This window comes from Oncorhynchus mykiss, chromosome 10 (assembly GCF_057628025.1).
Source record: "Oncorhynchus mykiss isolate SJ-2025 chromosome 10, ASM5762802v1, whole genome shotgun sequence".
NCBI lineage: Eukaryota > Metazoa > Chordata > Actinopteri > Salmoniformes > Salmonidae > Oncorhynchus > Oncorhynchus mykiss.
In genome coordinates this window covers 26,803,191-26,825,404 of record NC_143031.1, presented here as the reverse complement: position 1 = coordinate 26,825,404, position 22,214 = coordinate 26,803,191, and the positions used below count along the sequence as shown (strand labels likewise).

At 43.4% G+C, this 22,214-nt stretch overlaps 1 protein-coding gene across 12 annotated transcripts in view; it reads left to right on the top strand.

The window, feature by feature from the left end:
* The window catches only part of LOC110533560 (ETS transcription factor ERG), a 77,287-nt gene that overhangs the window by 34,397 nt on the left and 20,676 nt on the right, over nucleotides 1-22,214 (top strand). For 3 of the 12 annotated variants that reach the window (XM_090186251.1, XM_090186249.1, XM_021617895.3), the window contains exon 1: nucleotides 18,798-19,302. The exons of 8 other annotated variants lie outside the window; for them this stretch is intronic. In XM_090186251.1, coding sequence (XP_090042377.1) covers nucleotides 19,285-19,302 — 18 coding nt within the window. In that variant the 5' untranslated portion in view covers nucleotides 18,798-19,284. Of the gene's footprint in view, nucleotides 1-18,334; nucleotides 19,303-22,214 lie in introns of those variants that run through there. One more of the 12 variants, XM_036989972.2, reaches the window with a different exon arrangement.

Here is a 22,214-nt window from a genome sequence, read left to right as displayed (position 1 = left end):
GACCATAAACTGCAATCCTATACGTTAACAACTAGATGTAGCTATTCCATCCTCCATACAATAGTATTTCCCAGTCATTTTCTACCTAATTGGCAGCACAAACTTCTGGTTTCATGGATGCGAAGAGCATAATTAAACCTCCGAGTCTCTCTAGGGTCAGTGTGCAGGCTCTGGGTCCAGGCTCAGGCACAGGCACAAGCACAGGCTGGGCCAGTCTGTTAGGACCAGAAGCAACAACAGCAGCAGTCAGGAATGATTGTTTATTTCCACAATCAGGATGACTGATGCTGTCCCACTTAGGGTTCCAAGTGCTCAGCACACTGTGTGTAGTGTCTCAGGGCCCCGCCGGCCCCAATCAGCTAAAAACCATTAAGTGCTTCATTCCTGGCATGGCGCGATGGACCAAGGCAGAGGCCCTGTCTGGAAGCCAGCCTGCAGCAGGTTGCACTCAAAGGCACCACTTGTTGCAGCACGCCAAATTACTATTGGAGTGTCTGGTAGTGTCCCAGCAGATAGCTAGAGGGATAGACTGGACTGGAGGTTCTGGGAAATCCCACTGGTTGGGTTTGGTTGGGGTTGGGAAGAAGGGCTTTTTGTTGTGGCCGATACACTATGTTGCTGCTTGTCTTCTAGCAAGGATTGTTTGTTTGAGGGCTCACCACCCTATGTTGGAGCTTTTTACAGTGTGATCTTCAATGTCAAATCATTCCCTCAATACTTATGTCTTGGTTACATTTACTGTTCAGGTATGGTCTATATTGGGTTTATAAAGGTGTTCTAAGTAATTAATAAACATGTATAGTCTTTAGGAATTGTATTTCTTAAAATAATAAATCACAATTATAAAGAAATACATGACATGACATGCCCTCAAATGTATTGAACCTTTTGGTATTCTTGACTTGATTGTCTGTTTGCACATTTGGCTTATGCGTAGGTTGCCACCGAATATAAAAGTATCTATGGACACATGACAATGGACCATTGATGCTTTCATCATCATACCATATTTATAATATCATACTTCATGACCTGCTCAGCGCAATATAGGACTAAATCCGTTGTTTATTGTTGACTTGGTCCTGGCTGAGTATGTAGTATAAATTGGCACAGTGACGCGAGAAGGCAGGAATCCTGTCCCTCTCCCCTCCTGGCCATGGACATTCTTTCTGGCGGTGATTTCCTGCTCTGTGGCTTGACCCCGAAAGTCTTGTGGCGTGACTCATGGAGGGCTAGCGTGCCAGTGGTCTGGGCGTGGCCAAATGAAATCTATCACAGCGTGGCAGGCAGTCTGCCTGGGTCTCTGCCCTTGTGATAACACAGGTAGACTTATAGGTATCTACTCCAGACTGGCCAGTAGAGAAGAATGTTTCCCTTTCAAGAATCGACACTACAAAAGTATGTGGACACCCCTTCAAATTAGTGGATTTGGCGATTTCGGCCACACCCGGTGAATAAAATCAAGCACAGTGCCACATTGGCAGTAGATTGGCCCGTATTGAAGAGCTCAGTGACTTTCAACGTTGCACCATCATAGAATTCCACCTTTCCAACAAGTCAGTTCATCAAATTTCTGTCTTGCTAGAGCTGCCCCGGTCAACTGTAAGTACTGTTATTGTAAAGTGCAAATGTCTAGGAGCAACAACGGCTTAGCTGCAAAGTGGTAGGCCACACATACTCACAGAATGGGACCCCTCGAGTGCTGAAGCATGTAGGGCATAAAAAAAATATTAAAAATCGCTTTAGTATTTTAGTATTTATTAGGATCCCCAATTAGCTACTGCCAAGGCAGCGGCTACTCTTCCTGGGGTCAAAACAGGAAACAACACAACAAATCAAATAGCACTACATTTACATTACAAACAAAACAAATAGCACTACATTTACATTACAATTTAGCCATTCAGCAGGTGCTCCCATCCAGAGCAACCCACAGCTAATACATTCATCTTTGCGAGACAACCACATAATATCACAGTCGTATCCAACCACATTTTGGATACATAATGCAATACATAATACAATGCAAAATACAATATAAAATGTGCTGTAAGATGTTCTTTTATCAGTTCCATTTAGTTCCATTTAGTCATGGCTCTATTTAATACTTTGCTCAGGAAAGTGATATCACAACTTAAACCTTCTACCTGCCTTCTCCATCATATCCCCACCACCTTCTTCCTAACTTCTGAAGAAGTGCAAGCTGCACTAAAACTGCTATGGTGAAACAGGGAAAATAAATCCATAGTGCATTTGCGTGGTGGACTAGGGCACATATCATCAAACTTTTCATCAGGTCTTCCTTGACTCATACCCAGCCGAATTGGTTGGATATCTTATCTCTGAAATATGCCACAAACTCATCACATTTAGATGTGGAGGAAAGTTCACATAGGTTTGAGGGGGTAGGATTTATCAGGCCATCAATGGTCAAGAAGAGCACTCTCTCATTATTCTGATTAGTAGTGATCAAGTTAGAAAAATGAGCCTGTCTGGCATTTCTAATTGTCTTGTTATATATGCCAAGTTGCTCTCTCAGAATATCACAATGGACCTGGAACTTTGACTTTCTACACTTTCACTCTGCCTATCTGCAATTTATTTTTAATTGATTAGTTTCCTCACTCATCCTCCATTTGGATGTGGCCTTTTACAACTTTACTGGAGCTATGGCATCAATGGTTGACCGTAATTTGCTATTAAAGTTATCAAATAAATCAATACAAGAGGAAGGCAGAATAGGTGGTGGAGTATTGTTCATACACTCAATGAATTCTGTAGCAACTTCAGAGGTAAGATAGCATTTCTTAATAATGCAGTATTACCCTGTGCTATGGGTAGCAAGGTAGTAAAAAATAGACAGTGGTGATCAGAAAAAGCTACACCAACAATAAAGGATATGTCACTAGAAAATCCCTTGGTAATAACCAGGTCCAGAGAATGGCCGCGGTTATGGGTGGGCCCAGTAACGTGTTGGATAGAGTCTATAGAGCTCAAAAGATTCATAAATTCAATGGCCTTGGAGTCAGTCTCTTTGTCAACATGAATATTAAAATCGCCCAACACAATGATTTTATCATAGTTCTCAAGGATAATAGACAATAGTTAAGATAAATCAGTAAAAAAAAGTGGGGCAGTGCTTTGGTGGCCTATACAGGGTTATGGCCAGCACTGGTGCCTGACATTTAAACAGAATAGCATGATGCTCAAAAGACCCATTGTCGCCAAACGAAATCTCCTTACAGTTGAGAGCATTAGTAAAAATGCTCTCAGTTAGTATGAAAAGCTGTAGTCCGGGAGGAGGCTTCAATAAGAGTGGCACTACAGTCTGATGACAGCCATGTTTCAGTGAGAAACATGCAAGACCTCAGTAATGAGGTCTTTCATGAGAACAGTTTTACTAGTGATTGCGCTAACATTTAAAAGCGGCATATTCAATGAGTGTGGCCACTATTCCCCTGGGGCATCTGCCTCGAGGTAACCAATGGAATAACAACCAAATTATTAATGTTACAGCCATGTTTTCATGTCTCCAATCTAACGGAATGGTAGGAGATGACCGTAGTGCCATTTCTACAGGAGTTGATATGCTTTCCAAGTCTTCTGTTGCTTTTTCTGACAGGGAGAACTAGACTAGCACTACCAGACCCTGTCTGTCAGTCTCGAAAACAGTTTGCGATGTGGCTGGAATAATCCTGGAACCCCTGTGATTAGGGTGTTCCCGTCTCTTTTAAAAAGTGCTGGTTGCTCCCACAGCAAATCAAAGTTGTCACAAAAAGAGACATTCCTGTCATTTCTTCAGGTACTCGTTCGGGGCAAAGAGTCTGATAAAACGTTCTGAACCCCTTCGGTAGCACGGGAGGAGGCCAGAGAAAATTATTCTCTTTCCTGTGCTAGCGAGGGTGTTTAAAACATTTTTGTAGTTGTCCCTCAGTTCCTCAGATTGCCTAAAACGAAGGTCAATATTGGAGTAGTTGGCCAGAACCGTGGGCAGGAGAGAGTTGATGTCATGGACACGGGCTCCTGGTTGACAGTGGACCTTGGTTGGTCCACAGATCATAGGCAGGCCAAAATCTCTCACCAGTTGCCCACAATGATGGTGGTCATGAATCTGATGAGGAAGCTACCTGCTGAACTGCGGTGGCCGTGGGGGAGGGTGCCACTGGGCGGCCGCCGGCTGTTGGTACAGTGCATTCGGAAAGTATTCAGACCCTTTCCCCTTTTCCACATTTTGTTATGTTACAGCCTGAGTCTCCATATATATATATATATATATATATATATATATATATATATATATATATATATATATACAGTGGGGCAAAAAGGTATTTAGTCAGCCACCAGTTGCGCAAGGTCTCCCACTTAAAAAGATGAGAGAGGCCTGTAATTTTCATCATAGGTACACTTCAACTATGACAGACAAAATGATAAATGTTTTTCTCCAGAAAATCACATTGTAGGATTTTTAATGAATTTATTTGCAAATTATGGTGGAAAATAAGTATTTGGTCAATAACAAAAGTTTCTCAATACTTTGTTATATACCCTTTGTTGGCAATGACAGAGGTCAAACGTTTTCTGTAAGTCTTCACAAGGTTTTCACACACTGTTGCTGGTATTTTGGCCCATTCCTCCATGCAGATCTCCTCTAGAGCAGTGATGTTTTGGGGCTGTTGCTGGGCAACACGGACGTTCAACTCCCTCCAAAGATTTTCTATGGGGTTGAGATCTGGAGACTGGCTAGGCTACTCCAGGACCTTGAAATGCTTCTTACGAAGCCACTCCTTCGTTGCCCGGGCGGTGTGTTTGGGATCATTGTCATGCTGAAAGATCCAGCCACGTTTCATCATCAATGCCCTTGCTGATGGAAGGAAGTTTTCACTCAAAATCTCACGATACATGGCCCCATTCATTCTTTCCTTTACTCGGATCAGTCGTCCTGGTCCCTTTGCAGAAAAACAGCCCCAAAGCATGATGTTTCCACCCCCGTGCTTTACAGTAGGTATGGTGTTCTTTGGATGCAACTCAGCATTCTTTGTCCTCCAAACAGGACGAGTTGAGTTTACACCAAAAAGTAATATTTTGGTTTCATCTGACCATATGACATTCTCCCAATTTTCTTCTGGATCATCCAAATGCTCTCTAGCAAACTTCAGACGGGCCTGGACATGTACTGGCTTAAGCAGGGGAACACGTCTGGAACTGCATGATTCGAGTCCCTGGCGGCGTAGTCTGTTACTGATGGTAGGCTTTGTTACTTTGGTCCCAGCTCTCTGCAGGTCATTCACTAGGTCCCCCCGTGTGGTTCTGGGATTTTTGCTCACCATTCTTGTGATCATTTTGACCCCACTGGGTGAGATCTTGCGTGGAGCCCCAGATCGAGGGAGATTATCAGTGGTCTTGTATGTCTTCCATTTCCTAATAATTGCTCCCACAGTTGATTTCTTCAAACCAAGCTGCTTACCTATTGCAGATTCAGTCTTCCCAGCCTGGTGCAGGTCTACAATTTTGTTTCTGGTGTCCTTTGACAGCTCTTTGCTTATTTTCCACCATAATTTGCAAATAAATTCATAGAAAATCCTACAATGTGATTTTCTGGATTTTTTTTTCTCATTTTGTCTGTCACAGTTGAAGTGTACCTATGATGACAATTATAGGCCTCTCTCATCTTTTTAAGTGGGAGAACATGCCCCACTGTATATATATATACACACACATATATATATATACATATATATATATATATATATATATATATATATATTCTGCACATCTAACATTCCAGTGTTTAATTGCTATATTGCAATTACTTCGCCACCATGGCCTATTTATTGCCTTACCTCCCTTATCATACCTCATTTGCACATACTGTTTATGGACTTTTTCTACTGTATTATTGACTGTATGTTTGTTTATTCCATGTGTTGTTGTATATGTCGACCCGCTTTGCTTTATCATGGCTAGGTCGCAAATGAGAACTTGTTCTCAACTAGCCTACCTTGTTAAATAAAGGTGAAATAAAAATTAAAAATAGACAGGTGTGTGCCTTTCCAAATCATGTCCAATGTATTTATTTTACCACAGGTGGACTCCAGTCAAGTTGTAGAAAAATCTCAAGGATGATCAATTGAAACAGGATGCACCTGAGCTCAATTTCGAGTCTCATAGCAAAGGGTCTGAATACTTATGTAAAGGTATTTTTGTTTTTTATATTTAGTACATTTGCAAAAATGTATGGGGTATTGTGTGTAGATTGATGAAGATTTTGTATTTATTTAATCCATTTTAGAATAAGGCTGTAACAAAACAAAATGTGGAAAGAGTCAAGGGGTCTGAACACTTTCCGAAGGGACTGTATACACCCATGATCCATGCTGACTCCCGTGGCTGGTAGGACCGTCTCAAGCGGGGCAAAACTGTTTGATAGCTGAATTGGATCTTCTTGGATAGATGATGGGTGGCCAGACTTCCTCTCTGATCTCCTATACCTTGCGAGTGTCCAGTCTCCCATGAGCCGCAGCGTTGATCTTAACATCGGTCCGTTGGATTGGAACAGATCGACAGCTTTGCTATAGAAGACATTTAAAACTGAGATTCGGTTTGCCTGGGTTACAGCATGGTCGGTGTATTTAGAAAGCAGTTTATCCTTTTCTCCCAGCCTAGCTAACAGCCGGAGGATCTCTTCCCTAAGCTGCTTGATGGTGATGCAAGCTGATTTAGGGCAGACAAATCCCTGTCCATTTTCCAGTTCCACCTTATCTTCATCTTTTTATTGTGTGGAAATCATCTCACACCTGAAGCATTTGTTCCCAGCCGTGGATATAAACACGGTTGGGCTAGCACTGCTAGCGTTAGCCTGCTCCGTTTCCATGATGGCAGCAGCTGACTGTTACTTAACAGGAATCTGGGACACAAACTTGCGGTCCCAGTCGTGACCGCATCGCTGAACCCATAGCAATACAAACTTTAACTATGAATAAACACGATTTAATGAAACCTATTTCATAAAAACAACTAACCGAGTGTAGACAGTACACTGTTCTGTTGTGCACTTTGATGACGTTTGTTGCGTTAAAGGGTGCTTTGCTATTTTTGTTCAGCGGAATGACCTTTGCCTCCGTCCAGGCCTGAGGGCATACTTCGTCTTCTAGGCTTGAATTGAAGATGTGGCAAATAGGAGTCGCAAAGTATTCCGCTACCAACCTCAGTAATTTACCATTCAGGTTGTCGGTTCCAGGTGGTTTGTCCTTATTTATAGATAGCAATTTTTTCACCTCTTCCACACTAACTTTGCATAATTCAAATGCTTGTCTGTCATTTTTTGGTCCGTTATGCATGAACATGAGGGCTCAGCATTTGTTGTCTGCATTTCATGCCTAAGTTTTTTTAATCTTGTCAACAAAAAAGTTATTAAAGTAGTTGACAATATCAAAGGGCTTTGTTATGAATGAGCCAACAGCCTCGATGAAGCTGAGTTATTTAAGGTATGCCAGAGCTTTTTACTATCATTTTTTATGTCATATATCTTTGCTCCATAGTATAGTTTCTTCTTCTTTTTGTTTACTTACGTGATTTATCAATTTACTGTACAGTATGTTTGCCAATCTGCTGTGTTGCCAGACTTATTTGCCATTCCCTTAGCCTCATCCCTCTCAGTCATTACATTTTTCAATTCATCATCTATCCATGGAGATTTGGCCATTTTAACAGTCAGTTTCTTTATGGGCGCATGCCTGTCAGTAACCGGAAGAAGAAATTTCATAAATGCTTCTAGTGCAGCGTCAGGATGTTCCTCATTACACACATCAGACCAACAAATATTTTTCACATCTTCACAACATAGGAATAATTGCAAAACCACTTCTATGATCGCTTATACACTCTTTTAGTTCCAGTCTTTGGAACTTTGTTTTTCCTAGATATGGCTATTATATTTTGATCACTACATCCGATGGGTGTGGATACTGCTTTAGAGCAGATTTCTGCAGCATTAGTAAAGATGTAGTCAATACAAGTGGATGATTTTAGTTCATGTTCTGTTTGTAAATACCCTTGTAGGTTGACTGATAACCTGAACCAGGTTGCAGGCTTTTCGTTGAGTGTACAGCTTGAGTGGACAGCTTTGAAATAGCCATGGCTTAATATCTCCTATTAAATCAATGTAGGTGGAAGGACACGCGCAAGGTTGTATTATCAGTCGATCAAACCTACTGTATACAAAACCTTGTTTGTATTAGGAATGAGTTGCAAGGTATTGTGTCTAAAACCTTATCCTATCACTTCAGGGGCAGGGTCCATACAGCCTGTGCTGTGACTGGTTCCCTGTGTCGTCCAATCCTGTCAAATAGAAAACGCATGACGGTTGTGTGAGTTGCCAGAAAAAAAACAGAAAGCGCCCATAGCCCATTATACCGTCAGCTTCAGGCCAGTGTTTTGTCAAGCAACAGACTAACCATTGTGACCGAAAGCAGGGGGAAAAAATGTTATTTTTAATATAACTGTCTGGCCACGGTGATTAATTCAAATCATATGGTGTTTTCTCCTCTCTCTCTCTCCCTCCCTCCCCCTGTATGAAGGCAATGCTACAGGAGGCTGTGGAATGCTAAATGAGCATCTGTGCAGTGCTGCTGCAGGATACTGCTAGGCTGTGTTTAGATGTAAGTGATCCTTAAATGTCCCCTTTCACTCCTTCAGCTTCAAAAGGAACACTTCTGGGCTGGCGGGATGACCGTGCTCAGTCAGCGTTTTACTGAGGTTAAGAACCGAGAAAGAGCTGGCCTGAGGGAAACAGTGCAATGGTTAGAATTCATTTGTCATCATATTTTATTGTGTATATGGAAATGAAATGATACATAGCCCATCGGTTTTGTTTTATATATTAATAGCAAATCATATTGATAACTTTATTAGTGCAGATAATTAGTGCAATAATAGTGCAGATCATGCATTGAGCTCAAAGCTCAAAAAGCTGCTCTTAAAGTTTTTTTTTTTGTGTGATTTTTTTTTTACCCCTTTTTCTCCCCAATTTTGTGGGATCCAATTGTTAGTAGCTACTATCTTGTCTCATCGCTACAACTCCTGTACAGGCTCGGGAGAGACAAAGGTTGAAAGTCATGCGTCCTACACAACCCAACCAAGCGGCACTGCTTCTTAACACAGCTCGCATCCAACCCGGAAGCCAGCCGCACACTGTAGTTAGCGTGCACTGTGCCCGGCCCGCCACAGGAGTCGCTGGTGCGCGATGAGACAAGGATATCCCTACCGGCCAAGCCCTCCCTAACCCGGACGACGCTAGGCCAATTGTGCATCGCCCCACGGACCTCCCGGTCGCTGCCGGTTACAACAGAGCCTGGGCGCGAACCCAGAGTCTCTGGTGGCACAGCTGGCGCTGCAGTATAGCGCCCTTAACCACTGCGCCACCCGGGAGGGCATGTCTTTACTTTTTATTGTGATTGCTGCTGAAGTAATACTGCAGTAAATAGGAAAACCAATGCAGACTAGCATGATATAGCCATTAACTCTGTCGTCCATTCCAGAATTATAATACTTGGCATGAACTGTAATCTAACCTGCACATTGTTTATGCACAATTTGTTACGCCACTTAGGAGCCTTACTAATGTTAACGACAGGTCATAAACACGCTTATAAAGCATCACAATAGGTGTACTACTACCCATGCTGTAGGTATCTCCATAAAAGCCGGTGGCCGCCGGCATGTAGTGTACGTCGGAGGGTGCTGGTTTCCTGCTCTCGCTCTCGTGACCAACCTGCCTCCCCACAGGGCTATTACAGCTAGACCACCAGGCAGACTACCAGCACACAGACTGAGATCTGTTCAACCCTTCGCTCCCAGACAGTGATGGTGGCGCTCTAGGAGCCAGCCAACTGTTAATGGAGTTTATGATCCCTGTGCCAAAAGAGGCACACATACCTGGCCATTAGGTTGAACGTTAGAGAGCAACCTTCCACTGTTTACAGTAGTTTACATCAGATGACGTTCAAAGGAGAAGCCCTATTAAGCTCCAGTAGGAGGTAAACAGAGAATAAGTTATGTAGTTTGATTCAGAGTGGGAATCATTCATTGATAGAGGGAGAAAGAGAGAAAGGTAGATCGTTAGAGCCTTAACACGGCCTGAAATGTAAATATGATTCTCTCAGGCTACACTTTTACCTCACCTACTTACATGGACGACTTTTCAGAGACGCATACCATTGAGACTTGTGAAGGCTGCTGAGGGGAGCACGGCTGATAATAATGGCTGAAACAGAGCAACACATAGAAACCATGTGCTTGATACTATTCCACTGATTCTGCTCCAGTCATTACCATGAGCCCGTCCTCCCCAATTAAGGTGCCACCAACCTCCTGTGATTGAGACATCTTAGGAACGCTGCCTGTGTACTGGGTGCTGTTTCGCCAAGCTGCCTGTAGATGGAGCCGTTAATAGGGGATTATGTATTAGCCCTGTACCCAAGTGCTCCATAATCCACAAATACCCAGCATGTGACCAAGCACCTCACACTCTTCCTCTATTGTTCAGCTGCCACCACACTAACCCCCATACAACAAGACATTCAATTGTGACATCAAGCATTTTTCCAAGACCATCAATCTGTCTCTTTACGCACACAAGTCTATACTGGAGCTTCCTCCTCCGGATCTTCTGAAGTAGAGGATGTGTTGTGGGGAGCAGGGCTAGAGGGGGTGAATCCCAGCACCGTCGGAGGCTGCTGTATTTATAGATGGTCCCAGAGAAAGGTGTTTGTGTCTGTGAGCATATAGTACAGGAAATTCTTATGAGAGGGAGAAGCATGGCTTCCCAGCCCCCTGTGGAGTTAACACTTCCAGGTCATGACTGCTGGTGATGGGGTGGAGGGTACAAGAGCAGGGAGGTGACTGGGGGTATGCCAAAAATGGGGTGGATGGAGAGTAGGCTGGAGATGGGGTGAGGGAGATAAGGTGGAGATGTATATGGAAGAGGGGAGTGAGGGGGTATGGTGGTATTGGGTGACGGGTACTAAAGGTAGGATGGGTGGGATTTGGTGAGGTGGAGGGTTGGGATGGTTGAGGTGTGTGTGTGTGCGTGTGTACATGTGTGTGTGTGTCAGCATTGTTGGGTGGCCTAGATTTAGTGTGAGAGGAGAACAGGGGTCACATCCTACTGACTTCCTGCAGGAGGCCATAAAACCAGTCAGACAACAGGAGATATGGATGGGGGAGGAGGGAGAAAGAGAGAGAAAGAGACTGAAAACTGAAATAAAATGAAAGACTATAGATGTAGGCCTAATTTGGCTGTTGGAGATTCTCACACACTTCATAGTATTTCTTCATTTGGTGATGCAACAACAAACAGCAGAAACTTGTGAAAACCAGCACAATTTGAGCAACACAACATCCTCCTGTTTTTCTTAATGCTATTTGGGTACATCTTGTGATCATCTGTTGAAAGACAATACGCAAAATAATTGCAACATTTCAGTCTTACAAAATGTACACCCATAGACCGTAAAAAAGACATTTCCAAAAATGCACACCCACCAATAATACTTGTAACACAAGTTAAAAGTGCTATCATATGTTTGTTGGTTTTGGTACAAAATACTACAACTGCGACCTGGCCAAGATAAAGCAAAGCAGTATGACACAAACAACACAGAGTTACACATGGGATTAACAAACGTACAGTCAATAACACAATAGAAAAATCTATATACAGTGTGTGCAAATGTAGTAAGATTAGGAGGTGAGGCAATAAATAGGCCATAGTAGCGAAATAATTACAATTTATCAATGAAACACTGGAGTGGTAGATGTGCAGAAGATGAATATGCAAGTAGAGATACTGGGGTGCAAAGGAGAAAAGAACAACAACATGGGGATGAGGTAGTTGGATGGGCTATTTACAGATGGGCTGTGTAAGCTGCTCTGGCAGCTGATGCTTAAAGTTAGTGAGGGAGATATAAGACTCCAGCTACAGTGATTTTTGCAATTTGTTCCAGTCATTGGCAGCGAGAACTGGAAGGAAAAGCTAGGTAAAGCCCTGCCTTATAGGTCACCTGGAGCCAGTGGGTTTGGCAACGAATATGAAGCAAGGGCCAGCCAACGAGAGCATACAGGTCGCAGTGGTGGGTAGTATATGGGACTTTGGTGACAAAACGGATGGAACTGTGATAGACTACATCCAATTTGCTGAGTAGAGTGTTGGAGGCTATTTTGTAAATTACATCGCTGAAGTCAAGGATCGGTAGGATAGTCAGTTTTACGAGGGTATGTTTGGCAGCGTGAGTGAAGGATGCTTTGTTGCGAAATAGGAAGCCAATTCTAGATTTAATTTTGGATTGGAGATGTTGGAGGGAGAGTTTACAGTCTAACCAGACACCTAGGTATTTGTAGTTGTCCACATATTCTAAGTCAGGACTGTCCAGAGTAATGCTAGACGAGCGGGCGGGTGGAAGACCGTAGCCAGGTGGAAAGCATGGCCAGTCGTAGGAAAATGCTTATTGAAATTCTCGATTATTGTAGATTAATCGGTGGTGATAGTGTTTCCTAGCCTCAGTGCAGTGGGCATCTGGGAGGAGGTGCTCTTATTCTCCATGGACTTTACAGTGTCCCATAACTTTTTGGAGTTTGTGCTACAGGATGCTAATTTGTTTGAAAAAGCTAGCCTTTGCTTTCCTAACTGCCTGTGTATGTTGGTTCCTGACTTCCCTGAAAAGTTGCATATCCCGGGAGCTATTCACTGATAATGCAGTACGCCACAGGATGTCTTTGTGCTGGTCAAGGGCAGTCAAGTCTGGAGTGAAACAAGGGCTATATCTGTTCTTAATTCACATTTTAGAATGGGGCATGCTTATTTAAGATGGTGAGGAAAGCACTTTTAAAGAACAACCAGGCATCCTCTACTCACAGAATGAGGTCAATATCCTTCCAGGATACTCGGGCCAGGTCGATTAGAAAGGCCTGCTTTTCTTTTAGGGAGCGTTTGACAGTGATCCTCTGGTCATTTGACCGGGGACCCATTACGGACTCAGGCAATGAGGCAGTGATCGCTGAGATCCTAGTTGAAGACAGCAGAGTTGTATTTAGAGGGCAGGTTGGTCAGGATGATATCTATGAGGGTGCCCGTGTTTACGGATTTAGAGTTGTACCTGGTAGGTTCCTTGATAATTTGGGTGAGATTGAGGGCATCTAGCTTAGATTGTAGGACTGCTGGGGTGATAAGCATATCCCAGTTTAGGTCACCTAACAGTACAAACTCTGAAGATAAAGGGGGGCAATTAATTCACATATGGTGTCCAGTGCACAGCTGGGGTGCTGAGGGTCTATAACTATAACAAGCTGCAACAGTGAGAGACTGATTTCTGGAAAGGTGGATTTTTAAAAGTAGAAGCTCAAACTATTTGGGCACAGACCTGAATAGCATGACATAACTCTGCAGGCTCTCTCTACAGGTGGCCTTCCTAAGCCAGGATTCAGACATGGCAAGGACATCAGGGTTGGCGGAGTGTGCTAAAGCAGTGAATAGAACAAACTTAGGGAGGAGGCTTCTGATGTTAACATGCATGAAACCAAGGCTTTTACGGTTACAGAAGTCAACAAATGATAGCGCCTGGGGAATAGGAGTGGAACTGGGGGCTACAGGGCCTGGGTTAACCTCTACATCACAAGAGGAACAGAGGAGGAGTAGGATAAGGACTGGTCGTCTAGTGCGTTGGGGACAGAGAATAAAAGGAGCAGATTTCTGGGCGTTGTAGAATAGATTCAGGGCATAATGTACAGACAATGGTATGGTAGGATGTGAGTAGAGTGGAGGTAAACCTAGGCGTTGAGTGATGATGAGAGAGATTTCGTCTCTAGAGGCACCAGTTAAGCCAGGTGAGGTCTCCGCATGTGTGTGGGTTGGGACAAAAGAGCCATCTAAGGCATTTTGAGCGGGACTGAGGGCTCTACAGTGAAATAAAACAATAAGAACTAGCCAAGACAGCAGTAGACTAGACATATTGACATTAGAGAGAGACATAAAGCAATAACAGGTGTTGATCAGGAGAGCTAAGACAACAATGGGTAAATGGCGATGAATGGGCAGAGCGGGTCAGTTAGGTACATACAGGACCTGAGTTTGAGGCTGGGGCCGACAGGTAAACAAAATGAGGTACCGTGTTATTGAAACAGTCCAGGGGGCATCAGCTGTGTAGCCGAGTGATCATAGGGTCAAAAGAGCAGCAATAGGTGAGTCAGGGTGCCGTTCAGTAGTCACTACTACACTATGCAAGCAGGAGACACAGCGCTCAGAAAAGCTAGCGGGCCGGGGATAGTAGATGGTTTTTCGGCAACATCGTAACAGAATAGCCTGTTAAGACCACATCGGCCGATCACGTCGGCAGTCCAGTCGTGATGGATCTGTGGGGTTCCGTGTCGACAATAAAGGGTCCAGGCCAATTGGCAAAGAAGGTATTGTAGCCCAAGAATTAGCTGGTATATGGGCCTAGCTCGAGGCTAGCTCAAGGCCTGGCTGGGGTATCCTGGAAGGATATTGATCTCATCCCGTCAGTAGAGGATGCCTGGTTATTTAAAAAAAATGCCTTCCTCACCATCTTAAATAAGCATGCCCCATTCAAGAAATTTAGAACCAGCAATAGATATAGCCCTTGGTTCTCTCCAGACCTGACTGCCCTTAACCAACACAAAACCATCCTATGGCGTTCTGCATTAGCATCGAACAGCCCCCATGATATGCAACTTTTCAGGGAAGCTAGGAACCAATATACACAGGCATTTAGAAAAGCCAAGGCTAGCTTTTTCAAGCAGAAATTTGCTCCCTGCAACACAAACTCAAAAAGGTTCTGGGACACTGTAAAGTCCATGGAGAATAAAAACACCTCCTCCCAGCTGCCCACTGCACTGAGGATAGGAAATACTGTCACCACCGATAAATCCACTGTAATTGAGAATTTAAATAAGCATTTTTCTACGGCTGGCCATGCTTTCCACCTGGCTACCCCTACCCCGGTCAACAGCACTGCACCCCCCACAGCAACTCGCCCAAGCCTTCCCCATTTTTCCTTCTCCCAAATCCAGTCAGCTGATGTTCTGAAAGAGCTGCAAAATCTGGACCCCTACAAATCCGCCGGGCTAGACAATCTGGACCCTTTCTTTCTAAAATGATCTGCCGAAATTGTTGCAACCCCTATTAGCCTGTTCAAACTCTCTCTCGTGTCGTCTGAGATTCCCAAAGATTGGAAAGCAGCTGCGGTCACTCCTGACCCAAACTGCTACAGACCTATATCTATCCTACCCTGCCTTTCTAAGGTCTTCGAAAGCCAAGTCAACAAACAGATTACCGACCATTTCGAATCCCACCATACCTTCTCTGCTATGCAATCTGGTTTTCAGAGCTGGTCATTTGTGCACCTCAGCTATGCTCAAGGTCCTAAACAATATCTTAACCGCCATCGATAAGAAACAATACTGTGCATCCGTATTCATTGACCTGGCCAAGGCTTTCGACTCTGTCAATCACCACATCCTCATCGGCAGACTCGATAGCCTTGTTTTCTCAAATGATTGCCTCTCCTGATGTTACCTTCCCTAGGCTTCCTGAATTCTCCCCAAGCAGCTGATTGGTTGGCCCCCATTGATTGGAGAGCTTACCCCGCCCCCTCGTCAGGACGCAGCTGTCTCCAATTATCAATTCCTTCTGAAGCTATATAAGCAAGTGTTCTGTTGCTCAGGAGAGAGTTTGATTGTGCTATAGAGAGATGATTGCTGAGAGAGGAGGCTGATGGCTGTGGGTTATATAATGTGTTGGTTGTTCTCAGAGGGAGATGATTAGTATGTCCTGTTTTCGTTGTTGCGCAGTGGTATAATTTGTTGCCAGTATTTTGTAGCCGATCCTACTAAGGTATGTCTATGACAAAAGGACTGTTTTTGATTGTGAAATTGTTTGTAAAATTCTGTTTAATTTGTTCCCAGGGGGGAAGGGGAAGGTAACTAGGGAGTGCTTAGGCAAGAGGCCCGCGGAAATATACATATACCTGTAGTATATTCACTGTCTAGGCACACTAGGTAAGACCTGGGCGGACCACCCTATGTATTTTAGTAAGGGCACCAGGTGGTGCTAAATTAGGTAAATAGTGGGTAGGCAGGTAAGGTAGGAGAAAGGGCTTTGAGATTTACTTTCTTTGCTTTGGTTCCGTCCAGCCCCTTTTCCCCCTATTACCGTGTGACAGAATAAATTCCTTCCTCTCTGCCTTTGTCATCTTTACTCGCACCTACAGTCCCATACCTCTTTCACTTCACGGGGAGTTGAGTTGTAGTAGGGTGTTTGTTGCGTTCCCTCTTCACAGGCGTGCGTAGTACCTGGTTCACCAACTACTTCTCTGAGAGTTCAGTGTGTCAAATCGGAGGGCCTGTTGTCCGGGCCTCTGGCAGTCTCTATGGGGGTGCCACAGGGTTCAATTCTTGGACCGACTCTTTTCTCTGTATACATCAATGATATCGCTCTTGCTGCTGGTGAGTCTCTGATCCACCTCTACGCAGACAAACCCATTCTGTATACTTCTGTCCCTTTGGACACTTATCAACCCTCCAGATGAGCTTCAATGCCATACAACTCTCGTGGCCTCCAATTGCTCTTAAATACAAGTAAAACTAAATGCATGCTCTTCAACCAATCGCTGCCTGCACCTGCCCGCCCATCCAACATCACTACTCTGGATGGTTCTGACTTAGAATATGTGGACAACTACAAATACCTAGGTGTCTGGTTAGACTGTAAACTCTCCTTCCAGACTCGCATCAAACATCTCCAATCCAAAGTTATTTCTAGAATTGGCTTCCTATTTCGCAAAACAAAGCATCCTTCACTCATGCTGTAAAACTGACCATCCTACCGATCCTCGACTTCAGCGATGTCATTTACAAAATAGCCTCCAATACTCTACTCAATAAATTGGATGCAGTTTATCACAGTGCCATCTGTTTTGTCACCAAAGCCCCATATACTACCCACCACTGCGACCTCTACGCTCTCGTTGGCTGGCCCTCGCTTCATACTGGTCGCCAAACCCACTGGCTCCAGGTCATCTACAAGTCCCCCCTTATCTCAGCTTGCTGGTCACCATAGCAGCACCCACCTGTAGCACGCACTCCAGCAGGTATATTTCTCTGATCACCCCCAACACCAATTCTTCCTTTGGCCGCCTCTCCTTCCAGTTCTCTGCTGCCAATGACTGGAACGAACTACAAAAATCTCTGAAACTGGAAACACTTATCTCCCTCACTAGCTTTAAGCACCAGCTGACAGAGCAGCTCACAGATTACTGCACCTGTACATAGCCCATCTATAATTTAGCCCAAACAACTACCTCTCCCCCTACTGTATTTATTTATTTAGCTCCTTTGCACCCCATTATGTCTATCTCTACTTTGCACATTCTTCCACTGCAAATCTACCATTCCAGTGTTTTACTTGCTATATTGTATTTACTTCGCCACCATGGCCTTTTTTGCCTTTACCTCCCTTATCTCACCTCATTTGCTCACATTGTATATAGACTTATTTTTCTACTGTATTATTGACTGTTTGTTTTACTCCATGTGTAACTCTGTGTTGTATGTGTCAAACTGCTTTGCGTTATCTTGGCCAGGTCGCAATTGTAAATGAGAACTTGTTCTCGACTTGCCTACCTGGTTAAGTAAAGGTGAAATAAAAATAAATAAATTAAGGCTAGCTGGTGCTTGCTTCGGGACAGAGGCGTTAGCTAACAGTAGTCACTCGTTTGCAGCTAGCTAGCTGTGATAATCCGGTGTAATGATCCAGGGCGGCAGGAATCCGGTGATGTGGTAGAGAGAAGCAGTCTGATATGCTCTGGGTGAGGCTGATCCGTACCACATTGGGTGAGGCGGGTTGCAGGAAAGTATATTTAGTTCGTAGATAGAAAGTGAGATGAAGATATATACGAAAAAGACCGGCTATTTACACTGGATAAGACAAAGACAAACACACACGTCCTACTATTACGCCATCTTGGAAAATAATTCCTCTGTGTAAATGATATGATGCCACGCCACGATCGGTTTACAAACACTGTGAACCTCACGGCTTTAGCTACATATAAGGACACAGAATTTTTGACCCTGGCTATGGCCCTGGGCCTCACAGTGGTCAGTTGAATGGAGTACTACCTCGAGGGCTTTCTGTTCTGAACTGTGGTTCAACTGTACACCTGAGAGTGGTCACAAGTCAGAGGTCACAGTGCAGTGGGTCTGCCCCTGCCTGTTTGTGTGTGTGTTTTTTGTATGTGTGCGTGTAATCAACGTACAGGACCAGGGGTGGTCAGTCACGGGTGTGTTTTGACAGAGGTCGGCAGCAGGATGTCAGGCTGTGCTCTGATTTCCTCTCTTACTTTCTCTTTGACTTTCTCCTTGACTTCACCTCCTTATCAGGCCTGCTCAGGTTTGCTGCTTTCTCACCTCTAGTATCCAGACCCAACCAGACCCCCCTGAAGAAAGGAGGGCCGGGCTGCTCACATCTCATTCTCCATTCAATTAATATTCATTCATTGTGTGGACATTCAGTTTTTCTGTTTATTATGCAGGTAGCCTACTAAATTGACGCATACATGTAACCTGTTATTTAAGTGAGTTTATAAAGGTTAATTTCTACTGGAATATACTTAAACCTGATTTAAAAAATGGTTTAAGTGTAGTAATGTTGAAATGCCCCTTTTTCTAAAGTGGTGAAATTATCTTAACAGTGTTGAGTGCTCTGTGCAAGAGAGGTTGGTGCTGTACTCACTGTAGCCATCTATAGAGGCACATGGCAGGCAAGCGTATCAAGTATGGATCGTATGATCAGACATTTGCATCCTGTCACCGGTTTATGTGTGTGACACACACACACACACACACTTCACATCTGCCTGCCTCAGTAGAGAACCTACTCTTAGATCAGCCTTTAGTTAGTCTCCCCTCTACAACCTTACCCCTCCTTACTTAAAAATAAAAACTACTAACACACATCATCAAGAATAACAACATTGTTTTTAGCCCTTCTTATCTCCTCTCTCCCAAATATCCTGTTTCTTCGAGTTGCGGTGGCCAGAACCAATAGAAACCTCTTCCTGCTATTGGCTGACTTCACTTCCCAACGTTAGCACAATCTCATCCGCTCCAAACACCGCTTAGTGGAACCTCAACTAGCTTGCTGTCCAGAAAAAAATTATATTAGAATTTATACCAGTGTATTTTACCAGGACTGAGAGGTCCTGAACAAATATGGCCAGCACCATTAAGGTAAGTAAAAAATGTTTTTTTTTTCGCCAAAGTTTTGGCTTTTTATTGGTTATTTTCTGTAGTGCTTGGGCATTGTTTTAGTTTTCGTGGCACTTTAAAGAAACACTGACCAGGCAGGCGAAGGGTAACACCCTTCTGCCATAGAGGTGCGACAAGATTTCCTTGCAAATTTCCTTTTTCCTATGCGGATGGGTTGTACGGTTTCAAAAATCTTTGGGTTAATGACAAAATCTGAGATTTCGTACTTTCGGACGCTGAATTGATTTGACCTGGCTTGTCTTACAAACAAATGAAACAAACAGGAATTTACATTTCTTGAACATTTGATCCATTATGGAGAGGCACCAATTTTAACGTCTATTATGTTTTTGAAACATAATAGAATAAGAATAAGAAAAATAAATTGAAATTCTTATGTATTGGTCTTTTTGGGGTGGGGGGGGGGGGGGGGTTGAATCATAGGTATTTGTCTTGTCAAAGAACCATCTGCGAAAATTATACTTTGAAATGAAAAATGCAATCCTGTGCTGAAGGAACTGAAATAATGGGAGGTTTAAATTCTCTGAAGACATTTTATCATGCTACTGTTATTGTTGCATTAATGCCTATGTTAACATCATAATCAAAATGAATGGTAACTAGTAGTAGTAAATAGTTAATACTTTGACATGGCTATCCTAGTGTTAGTCTATCAAGTAATTACCCCTGTGTAGTTACTGTAACAACACCAATTAGACAATGGACAGAGGACAAAAGCATTTTTTGCTTTTTATAATAATCAAATAATCTAGGGCACAACATGCTTCATAAGTAGCTGGAACTCATAGGCTATATCTCAATCAATATAACAAAAATATTTTTTCTGGTGCTCCTACATTTTATGTTGTGCTCCTAACTTTAAAGTTGGGAGCTCCAGTGCTACGCATTACATGTTTTAATTTAGAGTCCTGCTAGGGAGTCAGTCACCTGCAAACCTAATTCAACATGGCGTCTAATATGTCCACCCTCTGTGTCTGCCAGTGGCAGCACAAGATGTTTACAGCCAAATCACAGTGTGAGCAATAAAACAAAAGCAGGGAAGCCATAATTACATAATCAGCTGTCTTGCTGGTATTCAATGCAAACAGGTACAGTTTGGAAGTAGAACCCAAATGTTTGGCGAGGGAGCTTGCTCCTTTGTGACCCGTGATATTGTGGCACTGGGACCGTGGTTGAGTTGAAGTCCCAGGCAGAGAGGAGAGTGACTACTGTTTATAAACGCCTTCTCGATGCACTGGCTGGCTTTTTGTGGAACAGCTTTGGTGGTGGTAAACTTCATTGCAACTGATTGAGATTATTATGGATGACTATAACAGTATTCTGAACAACTGACATAGATAGTCTCTGTCACAATAGCACAAGACGATTGGGGAATAGTTTTGCTGAAATGAGCATAACGCAACCAACTGAAAAGCTGCGTCATGTTGTTTTGATAGTGTCACACTAGTCACACTATTCTCAGCTTGAAGACACGTTATGGCACCAGAGGACAGTCTATAATCTTAGACAGTTCACCTGGGGTCAGTGAGTTGGGTCCTCTAGTATATAGTACACACCTAGAAAGCAATGTTCACAGAACATAAGTGAGAAAAAAATCAGAGAACAGTTCTCATCCCTTACCAATCATAAATGTTCTTGGTAGACCAACCTGTTAACTTTGCTGGTCCATAGCCACTTCTTTAATCCTAAATGTGTTTAAAAAAAAATAGAAATACACGTAATACAATGTACAATTAATTACACAATGAAGAGTGTAGCATTCAGTTCATTGAGTCAACCACATCAGGATATCAGGACACAAACAAAACAGTTTATCATGCCCGCCTATGGACAGAACTGAGGCAAACAATGCAGATAGTGTGTATATGTGTGTGTAATACACATACCAGAGGGGGATCCAGGAAGTTGTGGCCAACCAACCTCTGTGTCTTTGTGAGGTCTGAGGCTCTGGCCAACCTTTGTCACTGACCTATGGAAATAAAAATACCCATCATTTTTCAAATTGAAACTCTCCAGGCTTTTTACGTTCCAAGTTTCATCCTGTACTATAGTTTCACACATAAGCTCCGTCTCTTTCTCCATAACACGTGTTACTGCCAAATCAAGGCCCCTGGAAGTTATTCATCATAGGATCTCTACTAGGCAAAAACATTCTCTATGTGGTATCCTATTGCGAAACAAAACATGTTTTCCAGCAGTCATGTACACATCAGACTGCTTTTCAATGCTAACAAAACGGCTTTCGTGGAAACGTAACACAGGTGTTCTTCCTGTTTGAAAAATAACAGATCTTGTGTTTTGGACTGGGAAGTTTTGTCTCTGTCAATTCATAGTAGGACACCCCAATATTGCCTGTCTGACCAAATGAAAATTAAGGTGGTCTTAATTGGTGGAATCAGGGAGGGAGCTGCTAAAACAACATCCAGAATGGCTGCCCCCGATTGAAGGCCATAACCTGCACTACTGATGTTACTGCATCTTGTTCTGGAGGCAGCCCTGCAAAGTGGTCACTAGCTCTCATACCACAAAGCCATGACATCTGATTTCAAACCTAACCTTAACCCTAACCCTTTAGACCAAAAAGCGAATTATTACAATTGCCAATGTTGCAGCTGGCCTATCTAAGGGGAAATTGCTCAGTTCTGCCTCCAGGACAAGACTAAAATAAACGCCAACCTGCGGTGAACTGCCCAATGGCCTGCTGTGTAGAAATTGCAGGGCGAACTCCCTCCCACTCCCTCTTTCTATTTCTCCCTCTCTTCATCCGGCCATCAACTCCATTAGTGTTCCAAATCTCAGCCACAATCAAAATGCCAACGATGAGCACTTCCTGTTATGCGCTCCCCACCTCCCGATATCCCTCCCCCTAAAAG